Genomic DNA, 20,012 nt, shown 5'->3' on the forward strand with positions numbered 1-20,012 from the left:
AAAGCCACTCCTATTTTCATGAGAAACGTCAAATGGCCCCAAAAAGAGTTCTTGGAAGAACTTAAAAAGGACTTTAAAAATCAAGAGAGATCAAGGAAAAATTAGAAAAAAGAAAAAAAAATCAAGAAAATTAGGAAAAGAAAACCAACCAACTGGAAGTGGAGAATCAAAAACTTAAGGAAGAAAATAATTTCTTGAAAATTAGAATTGGGCAAGGGGAAGCTAATGATGTTCTAGAACACCACGAAATCATCAGACAAGATCAAAAGAATGAAAAAATAGAAGAGAAAGTGAAATATCTCATAGAAAAACAACTGATCTGGAGAACAGATCAAGGAGAGAAATATAAGAATAGTCAGACCCTGAAAACTACACTGAAGAAAGGAATCTTTATACAATACTCTAAGAAATTATCAAGGAAAAATTGTCCTGAAGTTCTAGAACAAGAAGGTAAAGTTGAAATAGAAGAATTGCACTGATCATCCCCTGAAAGAGAGCTCAGGACGTAAACTTAGAGGAGCATCATGGCCAAGCTTCGGAGCTCCCAGGTTAAGGAGGAAATCGTGGAAGCAACAAGAAAAAAACAACCCAGATATCGTGGACCTACAATAAGGATACCGCAAGATCAGACAGCTGCTGTGTCCTGTAGCGGGAAAGAGCTGGGGTAATAAGCAAGGGTAATTTATCCAACAAAGTGAAGTACAGTCCTGCATGGGGAAAAAAATGGACAATAAAGGAACTGAAAAGGGGAAATATAATACATAACATCCAAGCAAACGAGGGCTCGGTTATCTAGTACAGATGGGGCATGAAAGGAAAAACTTGTACAGAAGAAGCTAGTGGGGAGGCGTGCTGCAACCTTACTCTCCTCAGAAGTGGATTAGAGAGGGAAACACATGTAGGTAGGTATGTATAAAAGTCTTCTAAATTCAGGAGGGGAGAGGATAAGGGGAGAGGATAAAGGAAGGACTTCAGAGGGGTGGGTAGGTTAAGGAATAAGAGGGCAAGGTAGCAGGGAGAAGTAAAGCGGAGGACTGGTGGGGGGATAGAATAAATAGGGTGAGAATAGGGAGGAAAATGCACAACAGATCATTGTAGCTTAGACTGTGAATGGGGCAAATTTACCCACAGAATGGAAACGGATAGCAGATTAAAAATTTTAATTAAAGAGTTTGTTGCTTTCAGGAAACAAAAATGAGAGATGAACACAAAGATAAAATAAAGGACAGGGGTAGACGTTCGTATGTAAAAAAGAGCAGGGATGGTAATCATGATCGAAGACACAGCTTAAAGTTAAATAGGTTTAATCAAAAGTAAAAGATAGAAAAGCGACACTGTGTCGATGATGTTATTCAACATTGTCTTGGACCATTTAAAACACCTAGACACATTCCTGCCAGAACAGACACAGGAAGTGTATGAACATGACCCTGAAACACTTGACTCAGATCTAAATAATTGAAGTAATGTTTATTTATTGATCATGGGTAGGCAAAGCCAATGTAAATTTTTAAATGACAGTTTTACCTAACTAATCTATTCAGCGTCTTCCCAATTAAATTACTAAAAAATTATTTTACCGAGTTAGAAACAACAACAAAGGTCATTTCTAAGAACAAAAGGTCAGAAACTTCAAAGAAACCAGGAAAAAATATGTCAAGGAAGATTCAGCAGCATCAAGACTTAGACTGTATTATAATGTGAGAGCATTGTTGTAAACAAGGATAATTTCAATTATTTTTAATGAAAACTTTCTTACACAGATAAAACATATGCAGTGAAGAATAGAAGGAATGCAGAAAAGTGGGAAAATAGTTTCCTAGACAGTCTCTCAAATAGGATGTGATTGGGTTGGAATTTTTCCGTGGTGTAGGAAATGATGAGCTGGTTGTTGTAGAAAAACATGGAGACTTTCATCTATGAAGGAAGATGCTATCTACCTTCAGAGAACAGATGATGGGAGGAAGTAAGCATAGTATGTCTTAGATATTTTTGCTTAAGTATATATGGATATATTTGTAGATATCTATGTATATGTCCCCAGATCCATACTTCATTGTAGCCTCCTCTAGGGTGGGAGGAAAGGGAGGGGCAAAATAAAGTAAAAAGGACAAAACCAACAAAGAAGCAAAGCTGGGCAACTTTGAAAACAACGTGTAGTGTTTATCTTATAGATTTTCTTGAAATGGAAATGTATTTTTATATTGAATCCTCTTACGGTCTACTGTATACAGGGCAGGTTTTCTTTTCTTTTCTCACTTTGTATTTAAATTTAAAATAAAAAATTCGCAAAAAGAAATGTTACAAAATAGGAATGACAAATGGGGCAGTCTTTTGGAGGGAATGGGATGGAATGGGATCTCTTGAACAAGTGTAGAGATCAGCCTTGTTAAGCCCCACTTCTTCGTGTGGGATAGGAGTGAAGGACATACAGTAACAGAAGGTATCTGAGTGTGAGGAAGGAGAAGACGTACCTTACGGTGAATGACCTCAGTTTTTTCCCATAAAATACAAGGAGGCAAGGGTCTCATCTGCCTTTGTTCAGCAGCACTTGTGCCAGGAACGATCCAAGGCTGAGGCTTGGCAGCTTACAATCAGTGATAGGATAAGGGGCCTAGGGACTCAAGAAAGGATTGTGTAGAGCTAAACTGGTTCACCAATGGGATCCAAGAGAATTAGTCCTGAAGTTAAGGTTTTTGAAATGTGTACAAGGATTTGCATAATTTAGAGCATTTAAAAATGTTTCTGACCTCTGGGAGGATAGGTTCGGGAGTGACCCTGAACCAGAGGACCATTAGACTTGAGATAATCAGAGCAGTGGAGGGGGTAAGCCTACCAGGATCTCCACACTAAGGCCTAAAAAGAAGAGTTTTGAAGGCTTTATTTGCAGAAATTGTGAATGTGCAAGAGCGTGCTCCTTCAGGAAGCCTGCTTTTCAAAACATCCAAATATACGAGAACTCTCTATGTAGGGTTATTGATTCTCTTGTTTTCCCCCAAAGAAGATTAAGACCTGCGTTTGCTCTTTTCCATCTTTGATTCTGTTCCCTTTTTTGTAGGCACCCCCGTGAGAATCCTTTCCATAATCTGAAGGTCCTTTTAGTATCCGACCAGCAGCAAAATTTCCTGCAACTCTGGTCTGAGATCCTCATGACTGGGGGAGCAGCCTCAGTGAAGCAGCACCACTCAGTTGCCCAGAACAAAGGTATCTATTGAAAGGATGTTAGGAAGCCCCTGCTTCCCCAAGAAGTGCATTGTTCCTCTTGCCAACGGCAGGCTAGCTTTTATAATGACTGGGCCTTGTGGTCAAAGTTCCTGTCCTGACAGGTAGATCTTGCTCGTGTTCTACTGAGAGAAGACAAGCAACTTGAAGAGGTGAGGTGAGCCACCATGACACCAGCACAGGGCTGTTCTTAGTTTCCGCTTGGTTCCAGTGATGTATTTGCCAAACCTTTTCCCAGACACAACCATTCTCTGGGTTCAGGGACGCTCACTATGGTATCCTTCTACTGAAACGTCCTAATTCAAATAGATATTTGATGGACGGAACAGGTCTCTAGTTTGGGCAAAGTGGAATGGGCTGGCTAGAGGGCACGTCCTTCCTCATAACAGAGGGCTGTGATGTATTTCTTTCCATTTGTTTTCTGCTCGTTCTTTCAGATGTTGCTTTGGGGGTATTTGACGTTGTGGTGACAGACCCCTCGTGCCCTTCCTCAGTGCTGAAGTGTGCAGAAGCGTTACAGCTGCCCGTGGTGTCACAAGAGTGGGTGATCCAGTGCCTCATTGCTGGGGAGAGAGTTGGATTCAAGCAGCATCCGAAATATAAACATGATTATGTCGCTGACTGAAGATGCTCGGCCCCATCAATTTCATTCCCTGCTATTGTGAAGACTGTGTTTTAACCAGGTTTTAAATGTGTCTTGTGTGTAACCGGACTTCATGCATGGATCATTGTATATAGTTTTCTTTGCTGAACTTTTATGATAAAATAAATGTTGAATCTCTTTGGTTGTAGTAACTGATTCTTTATCCTTTGTTTTTTTCTGAGTTTCTTTTGGAAGGAAGGAATAGGAGAAAAGAACATTACCTGTATGGCAGAGGTGCTTGAACCACTTGTTTTTAGTATTTTGAGAAATGTATTTCAATATAATTGGTTTCCTTTGTAATCCTATGTATTTCATGAATGTGAAAACAGTTCTTAGGAGTGGATCTACAGATTTCACCAGACTGCCAGAGGGGGTCCATGTCAGGAAAATGATCAAGAACTCCCAACTGTACGACTTTTAAGCAGAAGAGAGTCCTCATCACCTTTTGGAAGAGGAGCATCTGGCCTTGCAGATAAGGGGGATGAGGGGCTTTCAGATTTGCTATTTGGTATTTAGTAGGCTTAGTGGTGACCATTTTTGTTTTTTCTAGTTAATTTTGTACCAAGACATTCCAAAGATAAGTGGAGAATATTCTTTGCCTTAAAATATTTCTTTCCAGTGAGTATAGGACTGGTAAGTTACATATACTTTCTCAAATATGAAATTACTAAACTTAGGGATGCTAAGACCCCACTGAACTCTGAAGGGCTTTCCTTTGAAGTATGGTAAGCTGTCCTGTGGAGCTAGCTAGCGGAGAGTCTAGGATTGGGCTGGGACCGGGTCAAAAGCTCTGAAGTCCTATAAAATGAAGTAGCTGCCTGAACACTTAGAAATTTTCAAAACTCCAAAAAGGCATACATTTAATTACTGTAACCATGGCCCTTACTACCAAAACCAGTTAAGGTAGTCCCTTTGAGGTCTGTGGTAGAAGGAGAGACCACCTCCATCCATCTTTTTTAGGAGATACCTGAATATCTCCCCTTTCCTCCTGCTTTCTAAGAGACATCAATGGGAAAATCCCTGCTCAGTGACTGACTGCCTTGAAGAGTGAGGGGATATTAGACTAGTTTTAATCTGCTACACAGAGAAGCCAGTACCGTGGTGAGGGTTTAATAAATATTTATTTTGATGGTGTTACGACACTCCTGATGACCTAGGTTCAAGCCCTGTCTCTGCCACACAGACTATTTCCACTTAACTCCTTGGCGCTCTGGGTACCTCTAAGGCCTGAGTTGCAGACTGGCTGCAGAGCTGCATTGATGGAGGGAGGGGAGTCTCCCATACCTCTGAAATACCACCCATCACCCCCCAGAAAAAAACAAAAAAACAACTGCTAATTGCTTCTGCTTTCGTAGCACTAATATAGTTGGGTGTGGAATTTGTGACTTAAACTACTAATGCCCTTTTATAGCTGAAATTTCACATGGGGTCTTTATTCTATTTCCCTCCCCCCCGCCCCCAGCTTCTGTACATCTTAATTCTCTGACAGACACAGCCACTTAATCATTAAGTTGAAGCTGAGATAGTTGGAAGTTGTTTGATTTTTTGATTCATGGATTAAGATCTTTTAGCTTCTTCAAAGACAGTGGAAAAACTGTGAATAAGGAAGAACAGCTATCAAGTCAATAGAAAGTTTACCTGTTGCCCTTCTTGCTAATGACATCTAGAAATCTAATGTGCAAAAACGATCCTCTTTCCAAATGTGTGCCATAAGCAGATCTGACTTTCCGGTCATATTATAATGATTGTTCAGAATGTATTTCTAATAGAAGTACACGTTCAGTCACGGTCACTTGACTATTAACTAAGTCATGCTTTACCACCAAACTCATAGAAGGAGGATTAATAAACTCTTCTACAAGGCCAGAAAAAAATTCGCTTCTGTTTTGATGTATAATGAAGCTAACTTTTTTTTTAATGGTGACAAATGATATCCTTAGTACAAGTTAACGGCTTCATGACAAGAGAGCGGATTAAACTGCATTTCTCAGTTATAAAAGTAGAAGAGAATGTTTCCATGAACCTTCAGCAACAGACGGAATCACCTCTGGACGGATGGAAACTGCAATCTTGCCAACTTAGCTCCTGAATCTCAACCACAGGGTTCATACCCCAAAACTGCAAAAGAAAAAGACACCATCACATACTTTTCCTGCAAAAAAACTATAGATGTGAGACAGTTTCACATTCAAAATCAAGGAATCGTAGATAGCTCCTAGCCTGTCTTCTGTTACCATCAAAAGATCAGCTGGGAGGAGGCTTAGAAAAAATTACTAAGACCAAAGAAGTCTTTTTTTTTCTCTTTAGGAAAAAGTTTGAAGAAAGATAAATGGTAAAACTGAGCAAATGATTCCTACTATGCCCTCTTGCTCACAAACCCACACTATAAGAAGGGAGAAAAAATCGTACTGAAGAGACTGTTCAGTATAAAAAAGCTTGATCTTTTTACATGAGGCAGCATGACACAGGCAGAGGGCAGCCCACTGGATATAAAGTCAGAGAAGCTGAATTCAGTACCTGGTACTGCTATTTATGTGACTTTGGGCAGTCTGAGACATTAGGTGTCAATTTCCTCGTTGTAAAATAAGGGGGTTGGAGTAGAAGATCCCTCCGGTGCAGTGTATGATTCCAGGAACCTAGTCAGCTGAATACCTAACCTGTGCCTACCTGCCCAGAGTCCCACCAGCCTGGGTGTAATACTTGTTGTAATCCAGTCGTAGCAGTAGTTGAGCCAAATCTGAGTTTATTTGATGATTCCGGACGCTGGAAAGGATCTTAAAGAGGAGTGAAGACTGACGGCTAAAACCCTGCAGGAAGGAATAACAGGGATTCAAGCGAATTCACCCCAAAACCTCATTCTTCTTTTACCTATAGCTGGAGAAGATGAAGAGTTTCATAGGAAGTGCCTTGAAGTCCAGGGGACTGATTGTGGCTGTACACCAGGGCAAGTGCAGGGAACAGTAACAAATGCCAACTGACTGCTCTACCCAGTGCTGGGTCACAGATACAGGGTGGGCGAGGAAGGGTCTTGTACCTAGTAGGGATGGTGTTACAGGCCAAGGAGCAGTCACAGGCTCCAGGCTATGCACTGAGCAAGCAACAACTTGAGAAACAAGCTATGTGGCCCTGATCTGGGGAGTGGGGCTGGCAGCTGAGGGTGGGAAGGGGTCTCAGTTTCAGCATCAAGCCTAGTCTGAAGCTGGTAGGATAATAACCAAGGCAAGAATTCTAGACCAAAGGGCACCCTTTGTTCTGTCATCCTAAATTGCAGAGCTTTCCTGTGATAGTGGCTGATTCCAGCAGCAGTCCACTGGAACTCCAGTAAGCAGCAAGCCTCCAGTTGTGTTGCTCAGACCCCAAACCAGGCCAGGAACCTGCAGAGCTGTGATCGTGAGGAAGGCACTCATTTCACCTTGGATCAAACCTCTCTGGGAGCACTGGAAGCTTGCAGGTCCAGCCTGAACTTCCCCTGAGACCTTGGAATAACAATAATACCCCCCAAAACGCAGCATCAAGACCCAAGAGGACACAAATATAGCCCAGTCTGGACTTCACATAAAGACTGAAATCGAGAAGTAAGCTGGAAAAATGAGCAAACAGAAAGAAGAATCCCACCACAACAAATTATTGGTGAGTCAAGCAGACGCAGAAGAAAAAAATGACTCCAAAACATCTATAAGCAAAGTCTTGAAGAAAAATACAGCTTGAGTACAAGTTCCTAGAAAGGAAGATGCAAGAGCTTACTTTTTCAATGCACAAAGACTTTTTCTTGTTTTTTGCGGGGGTTCCAAATTCACACATTCCCTTCACTCCTTACGAAACCCAGTAAGAAAGCAAAAAACTCCAAAACCTATTACAAGTATGTCTAGTAATGCAAAACAAAGTTGCACGTTAGCCAAGTTGAAAGCTTAAACAATTTTCTTTATACATAAAAGCAGTAGAGGAAAAGAACTGGATGGAACACAGAATTAGAGAACGAATAGTTTGAACAAGAAGAACAACCGTACCCATGCAAAAGACTCCATGAAAATCAGAACGGGCTAAAGAAAAGAGAACGATTTCATGAGACAAGAAATATTAAAACAATGTCAAGGAAACTGCCTCCATCTCTGGGAACCAGAAGGCAGTGTCAGTTATCCGGTAGGGATTTGTTAACCGTCTATTGTGCCTGGAGTGTGCTGAGCACTTCAGATACGGATAGAGGCACAAGGTAGTTTCTGTTCTCAAGGAGGAAACAACTGTGTACAAACGAGCTGGACACGTGGTAGATCTGAAATTCTCCAGAGAAGGAAGGCCTCCCAGTGAAGGGGATCAAGAAAGACTTCCTGGAGAAGGCAATGTTTCAGCTGGATCTTGAAGCCAGGAAATGGAAATGACCAGAAAGAGAATTCCAAGCATAGGGGGCAATGACAAGGCCTGCAGTTTGGAGACAGAAAATCATGTGGGAGGAGGAGTAAGGAGGCCAGTGACACTGGATCACAGAGTACGTGGTAGAAAGGCAGCAGAGGGCTGGGTATGGAGGGCTTTGAATGCCAAACAGGGTTTTATACTGGATCCCGGGGGTTATAGGGAGCCATTGACATTTACTGAGTAGGAAGTTGACATGGAGAAATCTGCACTTTTAAGAAGATTAATTTGGGAGACGAATGGAAGGAAGGTGGACTGGAGTGGGGAGAGCCTAGAGGCAGGGAGATCAACCAGTAGGCTATTTCAATAGAAAAGGAATGAGGTAATAAGGGCAGGTACTAGAGCATTAGGTGCAGTGTCAGAAGAGAGGGATATAGGACATGTTTTGATGTAAAATCAACAGGACATAGGAACAGATTGGATATGGGGAGTAAAAGAGAGTGAGGACTTGAGGATGAGATCTAGGTCTGGTGTTATCCTCAGCAGTAACAGGAAAGTTCAGAAGAGGATAGCTTTTTTGGGGAAAGTTAATGAATTCAGTTTTAGACATGTAGAATTTTAAGATGTTTCTGGGAGGAAGCCAAGAGGGCAGAGTAGCATGAAGCAGTATAACAAGCTCCATCCCCTAAAAAACCAAATTACTCCAAACAAATTTAGAAAACTCACCAGACTGAATCTTGATGGGTAAATCTAGGAAAAGTAACACTGAGTCATTTGTCCACTCCAAGTCATTCTAGGGAGAAAGATGGAGAGGTCTGCGAATACTGGGGATGAAGTCTGGTACAGAGCACCCCAGGCATGAAATACTGCAGCTCTTAGGGAGACACTGTGTACTAAGGCAAGAGGAAACCCCAGACCCATATTAGGGCACTGCATACAGAAAGCAGGAACAGGTGTTAACTGGCACTTTTGGTAGCCACTACCCAATTCTGGGTCACAGATTCTTGGCAGACTGAGAAGGAAACCTGTCCCAGGGGGTGGTAATCCTAAACCAGAGAGTACAGAAGTAGTAATGATGTGGGTCCCAGAATGGGGTGCCAGCTTCTAGCCCAGTGTGATCACCTGTAGAAGAATAACCCTCGTGGGAATTCTAGACCAAAGGGGAGCTGACAACTCCATCACTCTGAACTGGCAGCTTTCCAGGTAGCTGGTAGGGTAAAGTCCAGCAGCCTACTGCTGCTCAGATCCAAACCCAGGGCAGGATCTTGTAGAGCTCAGATCAAGAGGCAGTGATCAGACTTTGCTCAGGATCAGACCACTTTGGGGACACCCCAAATTACAATGTTCAATACTCCAAGAAAGCAGCCACAGGATCTGCCTAGACCTTCCCTCCAGAAGTGTGGAGAGCCCATGCCTAACATCAAGTTTGAAGTTAGGAAGTAACTATTATGGTGGCAGGGAAGCTCCAGACAAGCCTCCATGAAAAGATTACTCCAAAATATCTAAAAGCAAAGCCTACAAGAAAAATACACCTTGGGCACAAACTCTCTTGTAATTGTTGGAAGAGACAAAGCAAGAGTTTTTAAAAAAAGAGATGAAAAGCATTTTTGTAAATTAAGTGAGAGCATGTGAGGAAAAAAATGGAAAGGAAACAAGAACTATGGATGAACAAACTGAAAAAGGAATGAACAGCTTGGCACAAAAGGTGCAGATCCTTGCTCAAGCAACAAACTTCCTGAAATTAGAATGGACCAAAAAGAAGCCAATGATTCTATGAGGCATCAAAAAATATTAAAAGTCAAAAAGGCTGGAAAAAATAGAAGAAAATGCAAGGAATCTCACAGCAGAAACAACTGAACTGGGAACCTCATCAGGAGAAAAAAAATTTAAGAATCATTGAACTATCTGAAGCCCATGGACAAAAATAAGAGCCTAGACATCTTACTTCAAGAACTCGTAAAAGAAAACTGCTTATATCTCTTGGAACTTAGAGAGCAAAGCAGAAACGGAAAGAATCGACCAATCACGTCCAGAAAGAAACTCCCAAACTAAAATTCCCAGGAACATCATAGCCAAAATCCAGAGCTTCTGGGTCAAAGAAAAAATGCTCCAAGTTGCCAAAAAGAAAGAATCTAAATATCAAAGAGCCACAGTTGGAAGCATACGTGATTTAGCAGCCATCAGTATAAGGAATGGAGAACTTGGAATACAGTATTTCAGAAAGCCAAAGACTTAAGGTTAGAGCCAAAAATAACATCAGTAAAACTGAGTATCATACTCAGGACTAAAAATTGACTTTTAATGAAACAGAGGACTTTCAAGCATTCCTAATGAATGCTTGGTAGAAACTCTGAAGTTCAAACACAGGAGTTAAGAGAAAAATAAAAAGGTAAACAAAAATGAACAATGAAAAAGGCCTAGACAAGTGTAATTGCTTACATGCAAACATGGGGAGATGATATGTCACCTGAATCCTATCATCACCAGGAGTCATATGAAATCTAATTAGGCAAAGCCTGGGAGTGGTTTTGCTGATGTCTTGGTGATCTTAAAAGAATGGAAAGAGGGGGGAAGTATGATATATTCAGGAGGGAGGGAAGGGAAAGGTTAGGGAAAACTACTAACTTTTGGGGCACAGCTCCCAATTGCTTTCCAGAATGGCTAGACCAAGTATACAGCTCTATTGACATGATGCATTAATGTGCCTATTTTCCTATATATTTTCCAGCATTTGCCATATTCCTTTTTTGTCACTTTTGCCAAACTGAGGAACATGAAGTGGAACCTCAGAGCTGTTTTAATCTGTATTTCTCTAATTATTAGTGATATAGGCATTTTTTTCATTTGACTTCTGAGAGCTTGGATTTCTTCCTCTGAAAACTGCCTGTTTATAGCCTTTGACCACTTGACAACTGGGAGACTTATTCTTGTGAATCTGAAATATTTCCCTTTAATTTTTAGAACTATGTCCATTATCAGAGAAAATTGCTGTAAATATTTTTCCATTTTTGCTTCTCTTTCAACTTTAGCTGCACTGGTTTTGTGCACAATCAAAACTGTCCTATGATCCTCTCTGTTCTTTGTTTGGGCATGAATTCTTCCCCTCTCCAAATATCTTACAGGTCATTTCTTCCTTGCTTTTAAAATCTATTTATGATGTTACCCCTTATGTCTAAGACACATACCCATTTGGCTAGTACCTTGGTATACGGTATGAGATGTTTAAACTATACACTAGTTTCTGCTAGACTGCTTTCCAGTTTTCCCAAGTTTTTGTCAAATAGCAAGTTCTTACCCTAACACCTGGGATCTTTGGGTTTATCAAATACTAAGCTACTGGGCTCATTTGCTTCTATATATTATATACCTAATATGTTTTCCTGATCAGCCTATTTCATAACAAGTACCAAATAATTTTGATGACTGTTTTGTAGTATAGTTTAACATCTGGTACTGCAGGCCTGCTTCCTTCCCTCTTTTTATCACTATTTCCCTTGAGGTTTTTAGTCTTTTATTCTTTCAGATAAATTTTATTATTTTTCTTAGCTCTATAAAGTAATCCTTGGATAGTTTGATTTGAATGGCACCAAAGAAGTAAATTAATTTAGGCAGCAGTCATTTTTATTATGTTGGCTCAGCCTACTCATGAGCAATGAATATTCTCCAATTATTCAGATTTGTCTTAATGTTACGAGTGTTCTGTAGTTGTATTCATACAGTTCTTGTGATGACCTTAGCAGGTAGATTCTCAAGTATTTTACACATTCTGTAGTTATTTAAAAAGAATTTCTCTTTTTACCTCTTCCTCCTGAGTTATGTTGGTAACATGCAGAAATGCTAATGATTTCTGTGGGTTTATTTTATATCTTGTAAATTTGCTGAAGTTGTTTGAATTAATTCTTCAGTTAACTCTCTCGAGCTTTCTATGTAAACCATTACATCATATGCAAAAAGTGTAACTGTGTTTCTTCTGTCCATGCTTATTGCCTCAGTTTCTCTTTCATGTCTTACTGCTCTAGCTAGCATTTCTAACATTCTATCAAATTGTGGTCGTGATAATGGACATCCTTACTTTACCCTTAATCTGATTCAAAGACTTATAAGTTTATCATTACATATAATGCTGGCTTTGGTTATAGATAAATACTACTTTTCAAATTAAGGAAAATACGTTTATTCCTGTGCTAGTTCCTAGTCTTTTTCAAACAGGAATGGGTGTTGTATCTTGTCAAACGCTTTTCTACATCTCATAAAATCATGATTTTGGCCATTATGATTAACATGGTCAGGTAGGTTTATAGTTTTACTAATATCTAACAAACAATGCCTTCTTGCTATAAATCCAACGTGGTCATACTGACATGTCTGTGCTATGTTGCTGAAGTCTACCTGTAAATATTTCATTGAAACATTTTGTATTGTTTTCATTAGACATATCAGTTTATAGTTTCCTTTTCTTTGTTTTAATGTTTTTTTAAACTTATCCAATGAGGAAATTTGTTTTGTTTGACTATACATATTTATTACAAGAGTTTTGTTTTACTTTCTTTTTCATTGATGAGTGAAGGTGGGACGGAGAGAAAGTAGATTTAGGTTAATTGAAAAAAAGCAAAATTTCATTTAAATAAATTCCACAGAAGAGGATGGCAGCTTACTCTCTAGCTGTCAGGACTGTCCCTGTCCAGCTCCATTCTGGCAAACTTACCTTCACTAGAATACTCAGCTGGGCAGCCCCACGCTCATCTAGAGGGCCCAGATTCTGGCTGACCAGTGAGCAGAAACTGTGACAGAGATCTAGGATTTCATTCAGGCAGTGGAACACCTATATTAAAAAAAAAAAAAATAGTAAAAGAAGGAAAATGGGCATGTTATGGGGAATGACAGCTTAGAGGATTCAGGGTCTTCTATTCCCAAGAACACGCCTACAATTCTAACCTTTCTACTTGGGCTCCAGGCTTATGTCTCTGATTGCTGGATATATTCATTTCAATTGGAATGTCCTATGGTACCTCAAATTCAGTATGTTTGAACAACTCATTATCTTTAGTTACTCAAAACTACTTTAGCCTTTGGGATTCCCAATTTCTAGTCATTATCTTCTGAACATGCCACAGAAAATCCATGAATGTCTTTATTCATTCTATATATCCCCTGTATGGCATGTGCAAAATACACTTCTTTTTTCCTCTTTTTATTTTTCCATTTCTCTAAGTCTTTCTTCAAGGCCTAACTTAAGACCCACTTCTTCCATGAAACCCTGACTGCCCTAATTTTTACCAAGCACTCTAGCATTTACTGGCTGTGCCATTTATTTGGTGCTATAGTAACAATACAATTGTATGCATAATCTGTCTTCCCAATTACACTGTAATCTCCTTGAGAGGTTTGGATCCTGACTGTCTGATATACAGCCTTAATGGAGCAGGTGCTAAAGGACTACTTGTTGATGAAGTTCTAGTTCCATCATCCCCTCTCCAAAGTAGAACTGAACTCAAACCATCCAAGGCAGGCAGCTGATCCTAATGCAGGGGTGGGGAACCTGCAGCCTCCAGACCACATATGGCCCTCTAGGTCCTTGAGTGAATCCAAACCACACAGAACAAATCCCCTTAATAAAAGGGTTTGCTCTGTAAAACTTGGACTCAGTCAGGGCCACACTTGAGGACCTAGAGGGTCACATGTGGCCTGGAGGCCAGAGGTTCCCCACCCCCATCCTAATAGTTCACAGACATCTTTAGCAGAACAAGCATTTCACTCACTCTTACTTTTCATCATTACCACACATACACGCTAATGTAAAGCAGTTTCTGTTTCCTTTGCCTTAGACTATTCTTCTGTTCCTTATCTATCTCAGAAACCTGAATACATACCATCTGTGCTGTCTCCTATTTATAAATATTGCGAAATACCAACAAAAATGGGGAATAAAGATCTGATTAATGGAAGCCTGTTGTCTTGTCAACTCAATCAGCATCTGAAGAAGGGGAAGATTTAGTGCTATAAAAACTTCAGAAAGCCAAACGAGCCCCACTTACAGGTTTCAGCAAGATGAATGACTGAGCCAGCAAGTTGCTCAGGAAGTGGTCATGAGCCAACTGGATGCTCTCAAAATCCCTTGTGGAGTTAATCTGATGGAGGAGCTGGGAGAATTGAGACTCCAGCACATCTACCTGAAGGAGAATTAGAAGTAATTAAAGTATTTTATGGGACACAATCACTCTAGGAGAGAAAGGATAGTGAGGCATCTGAAAAATAAAACACAGAAAACTCCCCTGTGCTCTTGAATTGACCAAGAAAGCCCTTGTTATGTGGCATGACATTGGTAGGGAAAGCTGAAAACCTGGTTCAACCCAGCCTCCTGTCATTAAAGCAGATGTTTTATGTTCATACTGACTGACTCAGTTACATTTTATTAAAATTTAAAGACTTATGGAACACTTCAAAAAGCCAAAACTTCAGTGATGCCAAAGACCTGAGATTTCATCCCGAGGATGCTTCCTTCAGTGAATTATATTGCCACCACTCTATACTTTAGCAGACAGTCTTTGTGAATTGCTGTGACCAAACCAATTCATCAGCTGACAATCAACCATCTAATGTGAAGCCTTTCCTAACTTAGTGAGGCTGGTCATATGGTCAGGACTTGCACTTTACTGACAACTTGCAAAAAATCTCAGGGTCAGCTTCCTGTCACAACAAAACAGAGCAGGATTTTAGGGTGATGCCAATGTCATCCTATCCACAAGAACTTAATAAGTGCCTTAGTGGTGCTGCTCATATGAGATTGTTAGTGCTTCTGGGGCTTCTTATGCCTCATCAATACCATTCCACATAGCAATCCTAAAAACCACGGCCAATTTTTTTCTCTCATGAGCGTTCCCCCAGGGCAAGAATAAAACATCCCTGCAAGACCTTTCTCCTGCCCTTTCTTCATCTCCCATGTACCATTCAACTTTCAGCACAGACCTGGAGATAATACTGAAGATTATCCACCAAGAAGGCCATGTGGTTCCGTAGGCGCCATTTAATGGCATCGCTCTGGTTAGACTTGAGATGCTTGCGCTGCATTTGGAGAGCCCAGCAGTGCTGCAGTTCTGCCTGCACTCGTCGTACGCTGAGCAAGTACTTGAAGACAACATTGTACCTGGGTCCAAAACAACCACCGTGAAGCTAGACTCTTCCATTCCCAGCTACCTCCCCTTTCCCCTCAGTCAAGTCCCAGATTCCTCCTCTTCCTCCCTTTTTCTTTCCCATTTTCAAAAAGAAAGGATTTGAAGCTAGCCAGAGAAGGGCCCTCTCTACTGGAGGCAAAGTCCTTGTTCCTTTCTCCTGAGGCTCAGCCCAATGCATGTTTCTGTCCCAGGACTTTCCATTTCACTCATGGGAGGCCCAGCATTCCAAACAGCCTCTGCTCCTTCTACCTTTACTTTGCAAGTCATGCCAAACAACACCTGCCTTACAAAGTTCACTGAACTATACAGAGGTCATGAGAAACAACAGGTGACCAGCCTTTGGGGAATGTAAACCCCTCAAAGGCAGGCATGTTTTTTCCACAATCTCTTAGGGCTCAGGATTGTGCCATGTGCATGATGAACTCTTAATGTTATGTAATGGTTAGCTGTCTGAGAGTGATACAACGTTCTTTGAAAAGGAATGAGTTTCCTATCTCCACAAATATCCAAATGGTGGTTGAATTACTCTTTCAGAGAAAGAACTCCTGCCCTGGGAGTGAGGCTGTACTACATAACTTGTATGGTCCCTTCCAATTCTAGAGTCTGTGATTCTAAACTTTTTATTCCTCCCTAGGTCGTGACAGCTGCTGACATGGGAGAAATGTCAGAGGACACATACTGAAGACAAGCACTTGGAAGAAGAGTTGATTCCTAGGGGAACTGGAACTATGTGACCTCTCATCTTGGCATGAGTTTACACAGAAAAATAAGAAACCTAATTTCCTTCAATTCTAAAATAATCCCTGTTGAAACCTGCCTTCTTCAAAGGGCTCAAGGACACATCCAGCATCAAGCTTATTATGCCGATCACTGCCACCTCAAATTAATTTCAAAAACAGAAGCAACATGGCATATGAGGAAGACCTAGGAGTTTGGAGGTTATTGAATCCAACCCCCTCATTCAACAGATGAGGACACTAAGGCCTGGGGGCTTTACATGACTTGCCCATCAACAGAGAGGCAGCCAATGGCACAGCCAGGATTCACACTCAGGTTTAGTGATTCCAAGGTGAATGCTATTTCTACTAAACCATACTACTTCCCCAAGGGCTCTTTTACCAGAAGTTCTCTAAACAGTTTTAGGTCAGCATCTGCAGGTTAAATAGACTGGGGTGGAGATGGATGGATTCTTGAAGTTGTATCTCCTGGGCCTGCAGATTACTAACAACTGGTCAGAGGGCCTCTATCTTCCCTGCCATAGTTAGTGTTTGCTAGCAAAAAGCTCACAGAGGTCTTGTAAACCTACTTCTCCAGGACAGCAGGAGTGAAGAGAATGTGCAGAGGCCACTGCACTTTGTAGGAAAGACCGAGGGCTGCCCAGCCTGACGCAGGGGCTTCTCGGGGAGAGGTGTCCCGAGAAGGTGCTTCTCGTGCTTGAGTAACATCTAAGGCAAAAAAAAAAAAAAGAAAAAGAAAATGAAGAAACTTCAGTCTAATTAAGACAGACAACTTGTTTTGTTGAAAGAAGAATGCACATGAATAACATGAGAGAAAAAACCAGGGGGATGTCTAAGACACAAGGAGGAAAACATAGTGGGCAGAGGGCAAGGAAACAATGTGTAGGCAGGTTTTTTGGTAGATCTTAGAGATTATTTTGTTGTCTTTAGAGACAGAGGCAGCTGGAATAAGACAAGAACTGACGCATGGCATAATGAAAAAACCCTTGGCTGCTAATGAAGTGGTCTGGATTCCAATCCTGGCTGTGCCACTCATGAGTCTCGGGAAGTCGTGTAACCACCCTGTATCCCTGTTTCTTAATCTTTAAAATGAAGAGGCTGAACTAGAAGATTTCTTAGGACCCCCTGAGTGCTAAAGGTAGATAACTCTAAGATGAAAACCATATAAGCGTCTTCAGAGAAGGAAGCAGCATCAGGAAAAAAGGGAGGAACAATGATATGCGAAGGAGAGAGAAAGGGAATTAATACCCTTATGTTCCTTTCCATGGTACTCAATTGTCAGGTGAAGCAGAGGGAGGAGGTTGTCATCATCTAACAGCACCTTGTGGGCAGACTGCTGGAAGGCCACATTAACATCTGGCAGAGAGAAAGAACAAGGAGCAAATAATAGCACCTGGCTATATGATGAAGCCTGGAAGAAATGTTCTCCCATCCAACCCTGCCTGACCGTCAGGAACAAACACTATTTGACTTTGGGGTCCAGACCACACCATTTCATACAGATATCATTGGTTATGTGGCTGCTTGTCCCAGGAGATGACTGCAGTGTGATGGAAGCTATCCAGGCCCACTGAAATGGCTTCCCTAGGTAGCAACAGAAGGTAAGGAGGCTGCCCCTCAAGCCCTCAATGAAGAAGCTGAGAGTTGGGCTCTTCTCTCAAGGAAAGTAACTTAGTCATTCACTCTTCTGTTGAGTACTTACCATGCTCAGTTACTGCAGTGGGCGGTGTCTTTAACATATGCTGGGCTGTGTCAATGAAGGCCTGGAACAGTTCTCCTCGTCCCAGCAGGTAAAAGTCTTTAATGATCTTTGAAAAAGAATGTCAGTATACAAGTCAACAATCACACAAGTCTTAGGAATTCTTCGCTATCCAAGGAACTGAATTCAATCCAATTAAAGCATTCACAAAGCTCCTATTATGTATAAGGCACTGTCCAAGGAGAGAGGAACACACAGAAGAAAATTAAATTACCCCTACTGTTGAGTGGCTTATAGTCTACTTGGGAGAAGGAATATTTACCTAAATAAGTAAAACTAAAGATAAATTAGAGCAGAAAGCACTAAAAACTGGGGAGATAAGCGAAGGCTTCCCTGAGGAAGTGGAACCCAAGTTAAGCCTTGAAGGAAGAAGACGAGGACTTTTGCAAAGCAGAGATGACAAAGGAATGCATTCCAGACATGGGGGGGGGGATGGCTCATGTGAGAAGAAAGAGGCTGGAGACGAAGCATTTGGGAACAGTTAGTTATCATAATGGTCAGAACACAGAGCTCATGAAAGGGAATAGTATGAAGTAACACTGGCAAAGTAGGTTCCCAGACTGTAGAAAGGCTTTTAAACTAGAAACAGTGCAGAGCTGTCTCCTTAATTAGGACCCAACTAACACATGGATTTGGAGGCAGCGTGGTACAGTGGATAAAGAGCCAACCTCAGAGTCAAGAAGACCTGGGTCCAAGTCCCTTTTGGGATAGATCTTGGTTGTATGACCCTGGGCAAATCACTCAACCTCCACATAAATTCTCTAAAACAAGGAGTTGCAGAGAAGGTACTGATATACACTGATAGAATGTTTTTCCTTGGGAATTCCCCATACCAATGAACACAGTGTCATTTCCTTCCTGTCCCCAACAGATGGATGTGAGATTCTGCCCCTCTAAACAGGCATATCAAGAAGAGAAATTTTAGTGGTGCTGTTAAGCCAGGAAGATTACAGTATATTTGATATCTTTACTTGGTGGCAACACAAATGATAAAATTACAAGAAAACTTATGTCTATCTCTTTGTCCTACAGTATGGTATATCTCTACAATTATGTTTGTATTTACAGAAGCAAATCCTGGAAGGAATTATTCCTTCAGATGACACCCAGCAATGGCCTGCTCATTTTGGGGAAGAGTATACAAGGTCATCCTAAGAATCCAGGGATAGGTTTTTTTCCCCAAATCAATAGAGTTAGGGAAGGCAAAGGTCATTTCCTGTTAGTTACATTTTAACAATAAAGAAAAATAAATGAAACTATTACCTTTAGTTGGCCTAATAAATCTGACTCCTCCACCATAAGTTTCCATAGATGCTGAGGAAACAAGAACATCAGTGAAATCCCATTTTGAGAACACCATTACAAAGGAGGATTCTTTATTTAAAAAGCTGCTCTATATTCCACTGAATGACTCAGGAAAGAATACTACTCATATGATCATGACAATAAACTGTCTACAAAAAACCCTTCTGAAAACCTGCTACTAGACCCTGTACAGACGGCAGCAGCAAGAGAGCTTAGCCCTTCGTCCTTTTGTTCTTTAGTGGAAAACCCAATCTGGTCCCAAGCTCCCGTGGAGCAGAAATACACACACAAAGTGAAACAAAGATCTCATCTATGCCTTCAACTAAAGAAAACGTTGTGACGCGAGATGCTGAGTGGATTGTGTCTCTGTCACCGTCAGGCAGCTAGCAAGGCATTCCATGTCCCATAAGAGACTGAGCTCAGTAAGAGGGAAGGACACTTACTATGGCAGCATTCCTAAAACCCAAAGACGGAGAAAGCGTCTGGCCTGAGGAATCATTTCTTCACCCTGGTCTCTAGTGCCAGCTAGAAGAAGCAGCTGCTGTGCTCCACTCTCTATCTTTCCAGGTCAATCCACCCCCTCAGAAAACATATGCTGGATCAGACACTTAAAAGGCAAACCTCAGCAACAGTGCTGCGTATCCGGTCCACCACCAGCTCAAAATCCACAAGGCTGAAAAGAGGCTGCTGCTTGAGGCGATGCAGTTCGGCAGCAAAGGTGTCTTCTTGATTCTTTAAAATAGATCCTGTGTATCATGGACAGTAGGAGGAGAGACCCTCGGAGCTATGCTATCAACAACGCTCTGATTCTTTCATTTGTTACTATA

General features: G+C 41.2%; 1 protein-coding gene and 1 pseudogene across 9 annotated transcripts in view; one reads left to right on the forward strand and one right to left on the reverse strand.

Annotated features, from left to right (window-relative positions):
- Nucleotides 1–4,017, forward strand: part of LOC140514418 (TP53-binding protein 1-like) — a 130,669-nt gene extending 126,652 nt beyond the window's left edge. For 7 of the 8 annotated variants that reach the window (XM_072624740.1, XM_072624743.1, XM_072624741.1 and 4 more), the window contains 2 exons: nt 3,059–3,204; nt 3,660–4,017. In XM_072624740.1, the coding sequence (XP_072480841.1) occupies nt 3,059–3,204; nt 3,660–3,847 (334 nt within the window). In that variant the 3' untranslated portion in view covers nt 3,848–4,017. Of the gene's footprint in view, nt 1–3,058; nt 3,380–3,659 lie in introns of all 8 variants that reach the window. The other variant, XR_011970594.1, reaches the window with a different exon arrangement.
- Nucleotides 4,018–4,967: 950 nt separating this feature from the next.
- Nucleotides 4,968–20,012, reverse strand: part of LOC140514424 (gamma-tubulin complex component 4-like) — a 28,595-nt pseudogene continuing 13,550 nt past the window's right edge. Inside the window, exons 9-18 of the transcript XR_011970604.1 lie at nt 19,807–19,931; nt 19,144–19,194; nt 17,824–17,929; nt 17,370–17,477; nt 16,691–16,829; nt 15,179–15,356; nt 14,248–14,382; nt 12,918–13,034; nt 6,533–6,672; nt 4,968–5,983 (exon numbers count right to left, since the gene is read on the reverse strand). The product of XR_011970604.1 is annotated as a gamma-tubulin complex component 4-like (transcript). The remainder of the gene's footprint in view (nt 5,984–6,532; nt 6,673–12,917; nt 13,035–14,247; nt 14,383–15,178; nt 15,357–16,690; nt 16,830–17,369; nt 17,478–17,823; nt 17,930–19,143; nt 19,195–19,806; nt 19,932–20,012) is intronic.

Source organism: Notamacropus eugenii, chromosome 7 (genome assembly GCF_028372415.1).
Source record: "Notamacropus eugenii isolate mMacEug1 chromosome 7, mMacEug1.pri_v2, whole genome shotgun sequence".
In the NCBI taxonomy this organism is placed as follows: domain Eukaryota; kingdom Metazoa; phylum Chordata; class Mammalia; order Diprotodontia; family Macropodidae; genus Notamacropus; species Notamacropus eugenii.